Source organism: Leptosomus discolor, chromosome 6 (genome assembly GCF_034619465.1).
Source record: "Leptosomus discolor isolate bLepDis1 chromosome 6, bLepDis1.hap2, whole genome shotgun sequence".
NCBI lineage: Eukaryota > Metazoa > Chordata > Aves > Leptosomiformes > Leptosomidae > Leptosomus > Leptosomus discolor.
The window spans coordinates 49228696-49246941 of NC_141396.1; the positions used below are offsets into that span (position 1 = coordinate 49228696).

Below are 18246 nucleotides of genomic sequence, written 5' to 3' on the forward strand. Positions count from 1 at the left end.
ATACAGCTTCGACTGAGAATCAGTTACAGATGGTGTCCAGCTCACTGCATCTAGGTAACCAGATTCAATCAAGAATCCTTGCTAAACTTCTTTTTGGAAGAAAAGAACTTCTAAGAGTATGTATAAATGTGTAATTCAGGTTTCATATCTAATTTATTTGCCCTCTGTCAGTGATAAAGTCACGTTACAAACATTTGCTTTTTTAGTACATTGCCTGGGATAACACAGCCATGATTTGCTACGTTAGCATTCCAAGTGTCTTTGCCAAGCCAACCAACAAAGTAATGGACAAGACCTTTGGTTCACTTATATATTTATGAATGGAAAAAGTCATAATGTAAATTTACTCATTAAAAAAACTTGGGTACAAATTACACATACATAAGACCACCCATTTTTTGATTCACATGGACACCTTAGACCCAAACAACTCATTGTAATAGACTTTAGTGAGAATACTCCAGGTAAAGATTACAACAATTGGAAGCATCTTGGATTTTTAAAAAAGTATATTTCAATACATAAGTTTGTATGCATGCTTTAAACAAATATAGTTCAAGAATGAGCAAAGAGTCTAAACAAAAAGTAATATGACCAGCACTAACATTAAACTTCTCATCCAGATTTTAATATGTTAGTCTAACGTAGTGTTAGTTACCATGCTGTACTGAAAAATGTAATGGCACAATCTGATCATGATTCATTAAATATTATACCCTACTTCCCCAGAATATTTAGGCTGGTCATAAAATTAACAATGCATAAGTAAATAAGTATAACCAGTTATAGACAGTTGCTTGTTTTACAAATTGCCATCAGGTAAGACATACCATCTCCAGGGACTTGGAGAGGTGGACATTCAATCATACCATTAGAACAGTATGGCCTGAAGAAATGGGCACAGGTTTTTTTGAAAGTATATTAAGACAATTCTGTTAGCTTGTAGTTACCCCCTGTAAATAACCATGGTATGACTGAATACAAGACCCAGCTTTGAAAAGCAAAGGATTTTAATCAGCATAGTGCATGATTGATTCAACATAATTCCCAGGAAACAAGCCAGTTACTCGATTGCAAACTCCTTCATACCAGCCGTCATCATTCTTCTTTATCACATAAATGATTGCACCCTCCATAAACGACAGCTCGTCATCTTTGTCCTTTGTATAGTCATATATAGCAACAACTGTGGATTGAACAGCGACACGTTTAGCATTTTATTAATAGCACCAGTATTAACATTTTTTGACGTACAACTAGATTTTGGAAGACTGGTTTGCTATCCTGGGATTTTCCGTCATGAATTCACATGCTTTCCCTGTTGAACATTAAGTCCAGAAATGGACATTCCACTTCTCTTGCAACATTAGCTACCAGTAAGGAGAGGGTGGTGATGACACTGAACGCTCAGTTAAACTCCTGACACAGAGGTACAGCTGACTGCAGCACAGTAACACGGAGCATATGGACACTTAGAAGCTGAACTATGAAATAACTGGTTCCACGGCGGTGGCAGTCATTTCTGGTCAGATCACCTCAGAAGCACATGGATCCTCATACAAGAATCTCTTGATGAGAGAAAGTCTTACCAAAAAAAATCATATGTAGAAATGGACCAACAGGAAAAAAAAAAATTATACTATGGCCCCTGCAGCTACACAGCGTGTGCTTCAGTGTGTGATCTTGCAAACATGGCTGCTCAAAGCCTCTGTGCAGAACTAGATGGTCTTTGCTACGGAGCAGCTATGTGGCAAGAAATTTTGGCATCACTTTTCAAGGAGCTGCCATGAGTGCAAGTATGAAAGTTACTGCAGGGAATAGCATAAGCTGATTTGCAGCAAAATCAGCTGGTTTTCAGTACCTGCTTGGTGAATACGTTACTCTTGCCAACCTCCTACTCACTGTGTGCAATTAACAAAGCAGAGATCTCCCGAAGGAAAGTAAATGTTGCCACCAGCAATACTGGAATTAAAACCTACCACTATGAATACACAAACTTTGGACATCACAGCCTTACCCTCCAAAACAGTTAATGTGGATTTACACAACTGATCGGTTTTATGAATTCCAAAAGCCGACTGTTTTACATATACTCAGAAATCGGACACGTCAATGCCTAGCAAATAGCGATGCAGCGTATCAGTTGTTTTCATCCCATGGGTACATCCTGCACCCAGCCCAGCCAGGAGCGAAGCTGGACCACGGCAGTTCTGCCAAGAGGGTACCTGGGTACCCTGCCCCATTTCACAGGCACTACAGCACCAGCCAGGCCATGAGAGAACTTGCAACGTTGCTGTTGGCAACACGGTCATTGTGCGAACACAGACAACTCTACAGGCAGGAAATCAGCATCTCAATTATTCATGGGAAGAGACGTTTACTGTGTGAGCTCATACCTAAGCACAGTTTATAGTCTGCTGATCAAGAGTCACTGATAAGTCTCCAAGGAAGCCTCACTACATTTTGTAGCTGAAAGTCTCACGATCCACTCTAGCTATCTAGTTTGATGGGATAAATAGAGCTCAGACTTTCAGGCCTGTTTGCAACACTATTTCTAGATGATTGCCCAGCAGTCCTGAGGTAGCTACAGACACAGTCCAGCAGCTCAGCAAAGATGAAAGCCATCCGATTTACATCTGCTTCTCATAACGAAGGATTTTTTATCCGTTCTAGAATGCTTGAAGGTATTTTATAATCCTTCTTTAGAAGGATTATATTTTATCACATTACATGTAGCCACACACAAACTGGGGAAAGAATGGTTCGAGCTCTGACTTAGCAGGGACAATGATTGTTTTCATCAGCCAAGCCCTTCATTCCCTTCAGATACCATTAATCCTCTAACACTGCAGTAACACAAGAGTTGCAACGCTTCTCTTACCTTTCTCTATGTAGTTTTTAGGTGCCCAAGCAGGATCTCCATCTGCATAGGGATCGCTGTACTGCACAACAGCAGCCTCCTCATCCTCATAATCCACGGGGGGTGGGGGTGGAGGAGGAGGCGAGTCATCAAACATCGGCATCTCATCGGGAGGCGGTGGTGGGGGAGGAGTCGGGCTATCCGCAACTAGAAACGTTTGGAGATTATTTTTTTTTTTTCTTAAATCAAAACAGTGTGGAGATGCAAACAAACCTGAGGCCGTACACTGTAAATAAAAGGGGTGGGGGGACACCACACACAGCATGCACTATAATACCATGCACTGATTAGAAACAGAGGCTTCGTATTAACAGCTACAGCACACAACTACATTTGTTATTAGTGGTCAAATCTATGTATAAATGCTACTAGAGTCAAAGCACATGCTGCAGGGCATAAGCTGAACACCAGCAGAGAGGAAAGCTTCCTGCTCCGACGTCCATGCGCCAAGGGGCTAGCTGCAGCGGTTAGCTATGGGAGGACTCCGAGTGGCACCCTCTGAGCCAGGCAGCAACAGGCCTCTGGACTGGACCAGCAGCTTGATTATTTTTTAACAAATCCTTTGTCTCTAGCAATCAGTTTAATTTATTTCTGAACACTGCTTCCTTGGATTCCTTCTCTCAGAGCTAGCATTAAAGGGACAAAAAGATCTGGTGTGGATCATTAAAAAGGGAAAAGACTGGTGTTTAAGGTTTAACCAGGTAAGAGAAAGCCAGGCAATCCTTCTGCAGAAGAAAAGCTTTGTACAGATCCTTATCTTGCAGACTAGCTCATGTGTGCACACACATCCAGGATTCAATTAATAAACAGAAAACTACAACAGGCAGCTGCTGCTCTTGGGGAAAAAGTGCTCCAGGAATTAAGTGTATAATCCAAAATGTCAAATCCCTGCCCTGAGATTCTCCAATCAGCACAATTACAAGTTGCTTTGGGAAAGGGGGGGAGGAAAAAAAAAAGAAAGAGAGAAAGGCATTACGGTACAAATCACTCTTAAAATCAGTTCATCAAATTAGTTTTCAGTAATGTTCGCAGCAGCTGGCAGCAAAGGAGAGAGCAAGCATGCTCACAAGCCATCAAGTCACTTCACCTATTTCTTGGGAACTGTGGGCCACTACACACAGACCTAGGTGTAAGCACTATGAAGCCAGAAGTAACTGAAAGGAAGCTACTGTCGCTAAACTCAGCTTGGTTATATAGCGATACAGAATTAAATACAGAGTCTGCACATCGAAAACGCAGGCTGAAAACCAGTGCTCTAGAAAGGGTTTGACTGGAAGGAGCCATCAGGCTGGGCATGTGCTCCAGAATGTGTAGCTACAGCCCCCTATGCTAATTTTGACAAGAAAGCCAAGCTGCAGGGTGAGGAAAGAACAACACTGAGTGAAGCTTTAGCTACTGCTAGTTACAATGGCACTGGAGGCGAGAAATGAGGTTTCTGTTTGCTTTAATGCTCTTTACTTTTGCCTGGCCACTACTCCAGTGGTGACTATCCTTTGCTCTTCAGCCACATGCTCCTGAGAAGGGGCTTGAGCACAGCAACCATGCACTAGCTGGGTCAGCCCGGCTGCGCTGGTATAGGGGAAGGCAAATCTGCTGCTGTGAGGGGGCAGAAGCCAGCAGGAACTGCAGGGGCAGAGGCTGCCTCAGCCCTGGCACCCAGCCCGCTCTCCACCCCCTGAAGAGCTGATGTGGCTCTTCACCTTGCAAGCCCAGCTCCTCTTCAGCTTGACCAGCTGAGCTGTACACCCACAGTGCTCTCCATCACTAGGACTGGCTGTCACTGTGTTAGTGATTCCTCCCCCAAACAGAAGCCCATTTATGTCACTTAGAGACAGACTAACAAAGTCTTTGGCCGAGTGAACGCTACGTCTTGCCCATGTTACTGAATAGCACTCACAAGCAGGCTTCATTAATCCACCACAGACACATGACAACACTGGTTATGAATGGATTGGTTTTGTGCAGTAGTTTTGGCATCTTTCACAAAATGTATTTCTCCCCTTAAACTTCTGTCTGCAGCCAGGAAAAAAACGCAACAGTATTGAAACAGCAATACTTTGAGATCTTGAGAAATCCTTACCTTAAGAAATGTACAAAGTTGTATTTACTCAACAATGAAGTTGCTTATTTGAAAAGAAGAAAAGAGGGCAGGAAATGCAAGTGTGAAAGTGCCAACACATACCCTTAACTGAGATGCAGTGCAGAAACTGCGTGCTTTATGGGAAACATTTAAAACAATTCAACTTCACATTTAAACAAGGGGAGAGAATGGAACAGAAAATTAGACAAGTGCTGCCCCATGGAATTATCCCCCCACCTCTTGGATTTTAACCTAGACTTTGCCTGGTTTGGCATTTAAAACAAGCAGACTCTACAACTGCATTACTTTTCCTAGGGGAGGGGAAAAAAAATGCATACAGAAAACCACACTAAATGAGAAAGGGTAAAAAGACCAGTATTTATACAGCTCCAAACTCAGACATCTTCTCTTGTATGTATTCACATCCCTGTTCTTTAAGTAGGGACCAGCAGACTCCTTTTGAAAGGACTGGCTGTAATAGTACAGCAATTTACATCCAATCAGTTGCCCCTGGACACTGGACATACTGGAAAACCTCTCTGAAGGAGATATCCACAGTTTGGGCACAGGGCGCAGGAAAAAAGAATAGGTGTTGCATAGTTTCTTAAGCCCTCTGTCCTTGTCCTCTGAAAGAAGTCCACAGAGCAGAGGATGTTGCTTTCCAAACCCACAGATCTCTATGATAAGACAAGCCTACCCACATGTCTCCCTAACTCCACTCCCCCGTAGACTTCTTGCAGAAAATGAGGCAGATGAAAGTCTAGCACACAATGCCAAAACTCAACAGCCTCTACAGCCAGTTTTGCTGAGCGTATGCGCAGGCTGCCACACGCACCCCTCTGCCTCCAAAATGAGGCAGCAGCAGCTCAAAGCCATACTCGTTATATAACTTTCAAACCCATGGACTGTTAAAAGAAAGAAATGAAAAGAACAATTCCTAAGACGAGATTTCAAGCTTCAGCTATTTTTGCTGCAATCTCATTCACAAGTCAGCTTGCATTTTGTTGTTGCACACATGAATAAGTCTGTCCCTTTCACCTCCGCTCTCCCAAGGGCTGTGTTATCTCCAGGAGGACAATACTTGGAACAATTCAGAAGCAGGTGCCAATTTTCTCAAGTTTATCTGCAAGTGAAGACATTCTGTAACCTTCATCTTCAGTAGGTTTACCTCTACACTTTGAATTTTGGAAAGCTTCGTCAACACAATTTTGTGGCAGGCTATTCTACATCAACGTGATTCTTACTATTTACCTAGCACAACACCAAGATACCTTATTTTCAGATGAGAAAGAGATGGCTCCTGTCTCTAGGGGAAGGCTCAGAACATGACCCCTTAAAAGCTCTAGGCAGAAGCTGAACAGCAGCACTAGTCAGATCTGGAGGCCTATAAATGTATGCTGAAGCTACATATGTAGCAGTAGCCCCTGAGATCCCAGTAAACTTCCCTACAGCTCCTGAACACTTTAAGAACATTGTATACTTACTTCAAGCCCTACCTGCATTGCATTCATTCTGTGGTTTACAGAACCACAATGCACTCCTATAGCAAAGATGTCCCCAGATCAGGAACACAACTTTACCCCTGCACTAGCATTTGGCACAGTAACACTCACCTGAAATGAATCAAGCAGTAATGATAAAAGCAGAGTTACCAGTATAAACACCTTGCAGCACAGGTCATAGCCAGGGAGCGTGTCTCACAAACCTAACAAGCAGAGCTATGCTGCAAGAAGCTCAGTAGGGAAATCTGGCTAGAGAACACAAAGAAACAGAGACTGAAAGGCTGCCGAGAGGAGAAATACCTTACAAGCTCCTTTGTAACAGCATTAGATCATAGGAGTGCACATTTTCAATTCACTGTACAGCTTCCTGAAAACTATGACAGCGTTAGATTCAATGGTTACACAGTACGTATTTTGACAGTCTACAAAAGCCTTTCTAATAAAAGCTAATCAATTATTCCTAGTGAAAGCGCCTCAGGCAGGATGATTCAACATGAAATTAATATTTTTAATTAAGATACATTTCTATATTCACACCAAGCATATGCCACATATTTCATACTGTATTTCTATAATAACTTTGCAGTTCAGAACTTAAATGGGTCAGTAAGAATCATGCACATGTTATAAAATATTGAAGAGTGTGCCCTTCAGCTCCAATAGCGTATTGACACTAGAATGCAAGATGGTATTAGCTTCTGGAAAAGGAAACAAAATAGTCTGACTTGCCAGCCATGCATGCTAGAAGAAAGTAGGCTCTACCCTTTAACACTCAGCTTGTCCAAACTTACTGTTTTCCTGCACCCTGGCCACGAAGCCTGTGAGAGGTATCTGTGGAGTCAACTGAGGCATAGGGGGAGGGGGTGGAGCAATAGAAACTGGTAGCAACACACACACACCATATTGGGGAAAGTCAAACAGACAAAGGAAAAAAAAAAAGGAAACAAACAAAAGCAGCCGTCAGTAACAAGGACCACAAAACAAAGTATGTAAAGAACAACAAGAACACACACACGGAAGAACCTCCTTCAAGCCTGTGTTTCCAACAGGGCTGAATTCATGGTTGGCCAATCAAGGAGCAAAAAGCAAAGCATGCCCCTGTGTTTAGGTGAATAAAAAGCTGAGCGCTGGCTGTGCCCTGGAAGCTCACAGGGCGCGCGCGTGAAGGGGCTTGCTCCGCTTCACTTGGGGAGCACACAACACTCAGCTTTTCGTCTTGCTGCCAAGTAACGTTTACTCAAATTTGGCAGCTGTATTTCAAGAGTAACGCAACTAGGAGCGGAGGTGATGTTTCGCCAGGATTCTGGACAATGACTCTGAAATAAAAGCAGAGTGCTACATCAAGTGCAGCAAAGCCGCACTGACACAGAGCAAAGACAACTACTACACACAGGAAACAGCATTGCAAAATCAATACTTAATATCCCTACAGAGAGCACCTCCCATAATTTTGTTTTGCTGGGGTGGGAGGGTAGTAGGTTGGCATACTGTGCTTTTGCCTTGCATAGAAAAAGGGACCTTGTTGCTTGTTGGTAGGAAACCAGATGGGTTTAGAGCAGAATGGAGCTTTATTTTAAATTATTAAGTTTTCTGTGGTTAGAAGACACTCAGCAACCCAAGAGGCTGGCAAAGGCTTCAACAGCTACAGCTGGCTACACTAGCACACAGAGCCCCCCCAGACGCACTTGCAAGCTCGCCTTCTCTGAAGTATGTACCTATTTGGTGAGCAATGAGATAGAAGACACACAGCACCCAGTGCTCAGAGATGCTGGGCTGACAGCAGAGATGTTCAACCCTTCCTTCTGCAGGTAGGAAAGAAGCATGGTAGCAGCCGGGCGTGCCATTCAGAGTAACAGCTCTGGCACAAAATAAAAGAAAGAAAAACCCAGCGAAACATCAACTCATTTATTTTTACTATGCCCCTTCTCGGTGGAATTTCTCTTGCACTGGAGCAGAGAAATTCCTGTGAAGGTGGGAATTCAGCAGGGTAATCCAGTTGGAACCAAATTTGAAAGAGGTTCTGTACTTCTAAGTAAGCAACAGTTTTAAATAAAGCCATAACTAAGATTAATGTTTGATGAACAAAAATGGAGCATTTAGTTCATTACAAAACCAATAACCAAATAAACTGTATGGGAGAAATGATCAATAAAACAGGGACAAACAAACAGGTTTCTCACAAAATTGAAGTAAACATCTAAGAAAAAACAGAGTATTTGTTAGCATGAAAAGTAAAACCTTAAGAAAACATGGGACCTGGATTTAATGTCAAGACAGTAGCATTAAAAAAATTAAAAAATCACCAGTTACAGAAACAGAGGAAAACAGTTTAAAGTAGAAAAACACACCCATCAAAATACTGTTTAAAAAGCCTTGACAATCAGTATTTTGAAAACACCAGAGGCTAGATCAAGGAACAGCACCTGCATTTGAGCAAAAAATTGCTTTGGACAAATGTAAATGTTCAGAAACAGTGGTGTGCACAGCATTTAAGACAACTGAACTACTTCCAGAAGTAAAGCCCTGTTTATTCAACATAACACAATTGTTCAAACAGGGAGTTTCTGTTGTTATAGTGAATTAATTTGGGGGAATAAGAGTATGGAGGAAAATGAAGGGCCAGTATGGGTGAGAGAGAGTGGGAGGAAAAATCAGGAGTCGAAAAAAAAGACAGGTACTGTGCCTGCATATAAAAATGCCTTCTGATAATACTTCTAAACCACTGAGAAAATTCTTCACCTCAGCGTCTCAAACACTTCATGTATTCCTTCCCTAAGAGTAAGTACACAACAGCAAATGCTGGTCTAAAGTGATCTTCGGCCCAAACATCAACATTTCTTTTTAAAAGAAGTATCACACTGAAGTTTAAAGAGTTGGCACACTGAAGAACACCACCAGAAACAGTTAGAAGACTATCACTCCTCTATGTGTATCTGGTCAAAATTTATGGAAACAGCAAGAAAGAAGTTTCTTGACAGGAACAGCCTTTCTACCAACACTCAAGTAGATCCTTATTTTGCAGATCTTTCTGCAGTGAATCTCGTTTGCCCTGTTGGGTAGGTAGGCAGGATGCTGCTGACTAAAATCTGCTCACTTGCCCATGGCATCCATCCCTTCCCTCATTCTTCTCCATCTACACTAGTATTAGTGTGGAAGCACAGAGGAGGAGTCTGCTAAAAAGAGAGAGGCTGAGCTCTTCTTTAACAGTCAATCTTAAAACTAAGAACAAAGGAGAAACTTGGAGTCAGGAAAGGATTTAGGGAAGAGACAGCAAGAAACTGTGCAATGGGAAAAATTTGTTACATAAGCAGTGTGCTCTGACATACTCTCTTGCCACTAGCCGAGAAGTGGAGGGACTGTACTATAACCATGTTAAGTCTCCTGCAAAAAAAATCTGGTTTTAGTTTACGTTCTCCAAGCACACCTGAAATGCTAAGTATAATGTGCCTATAATTAGACAGGCAATCATAATAATTTCTTGTCATGAGTAACAGCAAACAAGTCAGAGGGGAAAACAGTATAATTGCATATAGTGCAATCACTGTACAACTTCAATATAGTTTTTCTTGTTTGTTTTTCCTTCTATTTTAGGAAAGAAAGCAGTAATCTGATTGATGCTCTTCAAAAATGAATTAAAATGCCATGCACGCTTTTACAATAATTTTGCTCAAAACAGTTTGTGATTTCAGAGCTCAGAAGCTTACTTGAATTTTGAGAATAAAGAGGCCCGCCATTAACATGAGGTTGAGCAGAAAATGGGGCAGTCACAGAAGGATTCCGTCTGTATCCACCAGAAGATGCTGAAGAAGTGGTAGAGTTGTGTCGTGAGATTTGCCTGGTCATTGTGCCATACTGGGACCCAGGAGCTGAACCCGGAGCAGCTGAAAAGCATTAGCCAGAGGAACCAAAGAAAAGACTTAAGCAGAGTACTACTTGGGATAGAAGGCAGAAAATAGAAAAAAGCCCAGAACATGGGAAATACTTGATTACAGGTCTCCAATAATTTAAGGCCAGTAACTGGAGATTAACAGAAAACAAACATCCCTGTTATAATCAATAACAAGAAAAAACACACAGGACATAAACCAACACTCACATAAAGGGCATTTGAGACATGCTGTGAACTACTTTGAGAGACTGGATTGGACTGGAAAACTGAATCAGCTTCCAACTCCTAAGCATATCTCAATTATTCTACATGCATTACCCTTTATTAAAAAGCACACAGAAAAAAAATTCCATGTTCTGCTCAAGGCAAGTGTTTTCCATTGTGAACCAGAGCTTGTCTCCAATCCAGTATAAAAAGACACTAACAAAACAGTAAAACAAATGTCATAAGCTTCAGACCCTTGGCACATTTAATCAATCATATTTGCTTCTTGTGCTTTTATATTGCTGGAATTTGCACCAACAAATCAGAATCACCAATGCCAGCTGAGAGAAAGACATATCACTCACTTTTCAGGATGAACATCCCTTTCTACCTTCCACATGCTGCACAAACTTCAAGGTTAATAAAACAACTGAAGTTCTCTTTTGGATTAACCTCTGGCAGGTAGAGAAAAGGATCACACCTTGCAAAGTAATGAATCTCACACTTTGAGGTCACATGGATCAATGCAATTTTTAAATGTAAAAATTGTTTTGCAATAACATGTTTTGTGCTTTTACATACCTATGTATATATCTTATATAAATATATATAAATATATACAAAAATGCAGACACACGTACATACACGAACAGTGTGCAATCAGAAGTTTGCAGTCCTGTAATGTTATCTGAAGTCACTTTCGCTTAAAACTTCAGTAAGGGAAAGTGCAAAGGGTTATGTGGGTCAAAGCCTCCAAAGCTAGTTTCATAACTCAAATCAATAAATTTTGTCATCAGCCTGCAATAGGAAAGGGTGGGGTATTATATCCTGCCTGCTCTGAGAAGAACTACTTTTAGATCCCCTCCTAACAGCTATACGTAACGCCTGAAGCAATTTTTCAAGAACTGTTAGTTCGTATCCTCAAGTCTTCCAGTTTGCCACCCGCCTGCAGCGTTACAGAATCAAACCCAGGCCACTGTGACAGACTCTTCTGCTTTCCAGTCACCTTACTCCCACAGGACAAAATACATACATCACCCTACGCATCAGCTACCATTTATAAGCTGAGTGCAACTGTTGTGGCTTAGTTTCAGCTGCAGGAGTAATACAGCAGAATACCAATATTCAAGCTGATTTTGAGTTCTTATAGATCAGACTAATTGCATCTTAGCTTTATTGGGAACAGATATTTCAAGCAACTGGCAGCCTTTTACCTGTACCTTGTGCATTTACCTTCAGAGGCTTTAACCACAGGAAATTAGTGCAGATTAGATTTGTTTAAAAACAAACAAAAAATCCCAGAACTGATTTTTATACTAAAATCATGTAAACCCCACTACAGAAGAAAAAACACCCTCGCTAAGTCCATTAGGAAGAGATGATTATTGATTATGCAGCGTGACTGCGATCACTTCAGCATTGACACACATCTCACCTATCAGACTGCCCATCGGGAGGGGTGGTGGCAGTGGTGGTGCTGGCGGGGCTCCAGGAGGAGGAACAGAAATGTGTGCTAATAAAATAGTTTATATTCCCAATTAGGCCATTAATTTGAAAAAAAAATAATAAAAACACAAGTAAGAAAGCACGGGCACTTGATAGGCTTCCCAAATAAACACAAAAATTCAGCTTCAGGTAACTGATACAAACTCAGGCCCTGATCCTTCACAGGGTTCTGTACCTGCAGATCTCTATTCCCATTGACTCTTGTGGGATGCCAGACAATAGTAAGAATTCACACCTATTTGTACCACTGCAGGATCAGAAACACCTGGAGAAGGAAAGCCTACATGTCCATAAGAAAGTGAAGACATGTTATCTACAGAACAGATTTAAGAGGTGCAATAGCAAAATTATATTACACCAAAACTCCATTTTCTTGTGCAAATTAGCTTTATGTGCTTACAAAATATACAGATAGTAAACAAGTGACTGAGTTGGTTTATTACCAAGACAATAATCCTGCCAGCTTACAACAGAAAAGGATCCTACCTCACCATTCACCATTCTTAAAGGGAGTATCCTTTTGATGCCGAGAGATCCCGTATGGTTCTCTTATCACTGTGCTATCTTATACACACTAGTTCTCCTGCCTCTCTCAGTGGTCTCCATCTAGCTTAGCAACTTCAGACTGCAATCGTAGCATAAACAACACTGGTGGACAAGCCTGCATTCTACTACTAGCAGCGTTTTTGTAGGTCATCTTGTATTTGAAGTAAAGACTTTTATTTAATTAAAACCAGAACATGTACATACCATCATTGGCAGATGGTAAAGTTAGCATGCTATTTCAGAAGGCAACATTTCCCATCAAACATATACATAGTTGCTGCTGCTTCTCAGGGTATCCAGAAATGCCAAATTGTAGATATGCATTTAAAAACATACTTAAGCTTCAACAGGATACATCTCTCTCCTTCTATCCCCTCCCCCCTTGATTATCTTGTAAAAACGTGGACTGACAAAGGTGTTTTAACCATCCATTATTCTACAGGTTATTGTTCTGCAAGTGTTTTTGGTAAAGAATTAAAACTTTAGCTGTCCCTCAGCACTTATTAGAGATTTCCTGACTAAAACTGTGCTTCAGGACAGTTTCTACCCCATCATATTCAGTCAAAATCCCTCTGCAAACACAAACGACTGGTATTACAGCCTTAAGTTACCATGGGAAGAGTCCCACATACCTGGTCCAATGGTTGGCGGTGAAGGTGTAGGCACGGCAATGGGAATGCCAATACTGCTGCTTCCACTATTCTCTCGACTGCCACTTCCTCCACTACTACCGCTATAAAAGAAAAACACAAGTATTAGCACAGCATTTCCTACAAAGGCCTATCAACAGTCACACTTCTTGTGTGAGCTCTACTAGCCTAACTCAATTTTGGAGTGTTGAAAAATCCCCTATAAAATGCCTCTGTATCTACCTACAATTGCACACAGCTAATCAAGTCTGGATGCATTACACTCCTAATAAATGGAATTAGCTAAGCGCATAAACATCACTATGCATAAAATGTCTAATTAAATGCTTTAAAAAACAAAAGGTAAGCAACCACACCAGTTCTAGGCAATGGAGTAACAACTGCAGGAACAGTTCAAGAGCCTTGTAATAACTGAAGGTAATACGCTGGGGCTAGAAGCGTTCATGCCTAAACTATAAATAATTATTTAAGATTATTTATGTTGTCAGCTGAAGGAACATTTCCTCTACTCAGAACTGAAGTTTAGACTGAGAACTTTTTAACTGAGAACAGCCATGATAAACCAGTTGGGGCGGGGTGTGGTGTGGATAATTTTCTTTATATCTAACACTCCCCTGACCATGCACGCACTTGTGGTATATGAGAAGTTTGTTTCTAAGTCTGAAAGGTAACAGCACAGACAGGTAACAATTTGCCCAAGTACTGTTATATGATACACAAACCATACAATACAGCCAGATTTTTAGAGAACATACTTCTAGTGAACTATTGGATAATATTTCTACACGTGCCTTTGGAGGCCATAACACTTCTTTTCATTGGAGGAGCTGAAAAATAATCAAGATTCAGGCAGAATCTGTCCTTATCCAAGAGCACTCCTTAGGCCAAGGCTTGAATTTACATGGATTAAATGGATAATATAAAGGGAACTGAGTAGTCAAGATGTTTTGAAGCCAGAACACCACTTTAACTCGTCCATGCTAATTAAAGAGTACCCAGTGACATTATAGTTTATTTACCTTTCCTGGGTAGCTACAGATCAGTGCTGTCAAGAGTCAAGTGCAAATCATTCAAATATACCTTAAGAAAATAACACTGTTACAAAAAAGAAAAACAGTGATCTGAAATGGAAGCCAAGATAATTCCTTCAAAATTAGTGTTCTGTCTGCTGAAGACCTTGATCTTGTCACCATGGTTGTGCCTGAATTTCTAACTGCAGTCTACATAAGATCTTGTGAGACAAAAGTAGGAAGCAGTCACAGTAGTCAGCTAAAGAGATTAACAAGATCTTGTTGCAGCCAGATTTAGAAGTTGTTTCATTCTGACAGTACTTCATGATCAACTGTGTCCAAAACACTTTCTCAACCCCCATTATTGACCCACCGTGTTTAAAAAAAAATAATTAGAAGCTCTCTAAAAATAAGCTAACCTCTTACTTCTAACTACATTGAATTATTTTGTGGGGTTTTTTTCCCCCTGCAGTTTGAAGACTATGATAAAAACCAAACTGAAAACACTGAACTTACTCAAGAGGCTCAGAGAAAGATCTAGCCTTGCAATTAGAGAAAAAAATAAATTAAAAAAACCCCAAAAAACGAACAAGGTATACTCAGAACAACCTTCTCACCCAAAACACACACTGCTCTTTCAAAGCCCTTAAACACGTGGCAACAACTGGCTGATGCCAATACACGCTCTGTGAACAGGTTTTATTTTCTACTTGCATCATCTAACACCGACTATGAGCATTAAATTTTAGCCAAAAGAAAGCAATCAGCTTTTTCAGACTACCTTCATCACACTGTTTCTAATCAACAGAAATTTCCCTTTGCAATTAGTGGTTTTGAAAACAACAAAAAAAGCCTAAGTGTATTTTAGGCTAAGGTTAATAATGCAACTTTAAACCCATTAGGGCCCATCACTATCCTACCTTGCAACTGCATAAGTTTTGCTTATTCTTGGGAAACAAGTAACATAGAACAAAATAAGCTGACTACATTAAACGAGGCCTATGGTTATGGAAGTAAGCTGCTAGATAAATGAGGCTTCTATAGAGTATGAAGACACTTCTACATGTTAAAGAAGTCATAACCACAGTGAAGTTCTGTTAATTCAGAGTGGTAGAGAATAACTCACCTTTTGCCTTCCCACAAAAAGCTAACATGAAAAAAGCTTCAAAGCTTTTTTGTGACTCTAGTAAGCATTAGCATGCCAGGCAGGAAAGAGTTACAGCGAGAAAGTGCTCTACCTGTGTGTTCTTGGTCTCTGGTTCAAGGAAGCTGTCCTTCCCGGACTGTGCTGACTGCCCAGCCTCGCAGGACTGGTCATGTAATCATTGGGGACTGTGGGCGGTTTGACTGGCTCCAGGGTTTTGTAAGGAGTATTTCGTCTGGTCAAGGAAAAAAAAAGATTTGAAGTCAGAAAGGTGAAGGATCAGAAGATCAAAAGGACAAATGAAGGAAATAGCAAAGCCATTTGTTTTCTTATGTTTTCTTGAGAGATCCCCGCAGTGACCAACGTTACCGTATATTAAACAAATTCCATTGGGCAGAGTATGCAGGTCATTCAACTTTAAGTGCTCTTATGTAGACAGATCCATTCAAGTTGGCCTACAGCGTACAAACTGGTTAAAAAAAGCCTAAACTAAATTTACCACCCAAAATGTATTCTTTGAACTACGTAACATACAACAGTTATATCCACATATTATACTGGGGTTACCTTTCAGTATACTGCACGGGACAAACTCTTCCACTGTAACAATTTCCTTTTTCCACCCTTCCCCTCCCCTCCAAACACTTTCCAAAAGTATTCTTGGCTAAAGGTATTCAACTCATTAAGACAGCAGTAAGTCTGAAAGATTGACACACAAGTTAAATTTGCAATCACCAGCACTCTTCGTAGTAGCATTGTTTCACACAGTAATCAAGCAATCTCACATCACTTAAGCAGATCTTAAAGTGCCTCATAGATGAGCTTCATTGTCTCTACTGCAGGCCAGGAAAGTGAAGCCCAGAGACTTCCAAGGTCACCTAGCAGACTGCATCAAGTCAGAAATATAACATAGATCTTTTGAGATCTATTTACCAGACCCATTACTGCCTTCAGAACAGTGCATTTATTGTACGGAATTGCAGAGCTCTTCAGTTCTCACCGGTAACTAAGAGACCCCTTGCAAGACATGGAATTTGGCAATGCACCAGCTAAGCAAAAAACAAAAATACTAAACTACTGGCATTTAATAATTTGTTCAATTACTGTTTATAACTGAGTTGGTTAAGAAGTGCAGCTTCCTGGTATCTTAAGAAACTTATTGACTTCCTTTTTACAATATGGAACACAACTATAACATTTTATTATTAAAACCTCTCAAAGAGAAAAGTGGAAATACCATAATTGTTTGCATGCACTGTGGTGTTTGTAAATGAGTTTGTCTATATAAAGAACTCCAGATGATTTTAATATGCAGACTGCCACCACCTATAGATGTGCCAAAAGAGATCAGTCGTGGGAAAAATAAAGAAAGTTTGTATTCCAGTTGTGAGAGACAGGGCTTTAAATACTGCCAAAGGAAATGATAAGCAGGGAAGATTTTAAATGTGCTTCCAACAGACATAATCTTGAAAACGAATGTTTTGAAGTATTCTACCTTGGAATGCACTGGCAATAGAACTGCTACTCATCTCTGTAGTACTATTTGTCTTGCCTGTACAATTTAAAAACATCGTCAAAAGCAATCCCCCACCACATCTTCAGGTTCAGCCATCACTGAAGCTTCACTGAAGAACTTCTAAGCAACAGAAGTCAAACCAACTTCTTTCCATCACTAAGTCAAATCCTTCCCTTTGCTTTTCTGCCAGCCTTACGCAGAGGAGTAAAACACTCTTTCCTGACACTGCCTAGCGCTCCCCACCTCACTGTCCCCCAGTGCTTCAGTGTGGTGCCGATGCCCGTGGCCATCAGTGAGAGCTACAGGGACTCCAAGGCCTTGCTCTGCCCCAGGACCCTCAAGACATGACTGCAACTACTCCCTCCATCCAGCTCCAGCAATGCACTCCTCCTGTGGTACTTCCAACCTGAGCATCCAAGGTTTCCCATAGTCTCTCCCTGGTCTGGTGAAGAGACCCCTGCTTCCTGCAGTCCCCTTCTCTTTTCAGCCCACACAATTTCTGAGCAGGACTCCCTCCCCATCATATTCCTTTAGATTGTCCTGCCTTGGAGGGATGAGCTGCACAATAAGCAGCACGTAAAGACCCATGTTACATACCAAGCTCATTCTGATTTTACAGATTTATCTCTGTCTTCTGGATCAAAGGGAGAAGAGCAGTTAGTATCCTTGCGGTTTCTAGCAATTTTTTCTGCATATATTAGGGAAACAGTCATGCCTATGATATTTCATGCTTTGGCAGAACACGGCTGCTCAAGACAAGAGCTGTACTTCCTGAACAAGAAGGGCAGATAGAAATCTCTGTTACAAACCCACATTATTCCTCCCCCTCAGCCAACTGCTGCCTCTTGTCAAGCTCATCTGGAAATGACATTCAGCCGATTAATCCTTATCAGGAATCAGCTAAGGCAACCAAACAGCTCTGGCTTGTTCAGGGGGGAGCATTAGAGAGAGGCAACTCACCAGTATATCAACACTGCTGTTTCACTAGCAAACCAAGAGGACATGAAAGCACTACCCAGCTTCCCAGGGCTGATAAACAACTCCTCCTCAGCTGGGATAAGAGAGAATCGCAATACTGATTGCATGCCCTTAAGCAATGGGAATTTTCACAAAACATGCTGAGGAAATCTCTAGGGTAATTTCTCTGCAGAATAAACACGGCCATCGTGAAGCAGCAAAGCATCGAATCAGGATTAAAAACCACTAAGTCTTCGACAAAAGGAGTTGTTGCTTATTTTCCTTGACCACTGCTCCTGATCCCCATCATGTTCCGTTTCAT

The 18246-nt window shown here is 41.1% G+C and overlaps 1 protein-coding gene across 14 annotated transcripts in view; it reads right to left on the reverse strand.

The window, feature by feature from the left end:
• Nucleotides 1-296: 296 nt before the first annotated feature.
• Nucleotides 297-18246, reverse strand: part of ABI1 (abl interactor 1) — an 82256-nt gene continuing 64306 nt past the window's right edge. For 3 of the 14 annotated variants that reach the window (XM_086467464.1, XM_086467461.1, XM_086467460.1), the window contains 4 exons: nucleotides 15546-15686; nucleotides 13280-13380; nucleotides 2882-3067; nucleotides 297-1186 (listed from right to left, as the gene is read on the reverse strand). In XM_086467464.1, the coding sequence (XP_086323590.1) occupies nucleotides 1011-1186; nucleotides 2882-3067; nucleotides 13280-13380; nucleotides 15546-15686 (604 nt within the window). In that variant the 3' untranslated portion in view covers nucleotides 297-1010. Of the gene's footprint in view, nucleotides 1187-2881; nucleotides 3068-7293; nucleotides 7381-10206; nucleotides 10384-12030; nucleotides 12109-13279; nucleotides 13381-15545; nucleotides 15687-18246 lie in introns of all 14 variants that reach the window. The other 11 variants (XM_086467463.1, XM_086467450.1, XM_086467455.1 and 8 more) reach the window with 8 other exon arrangements.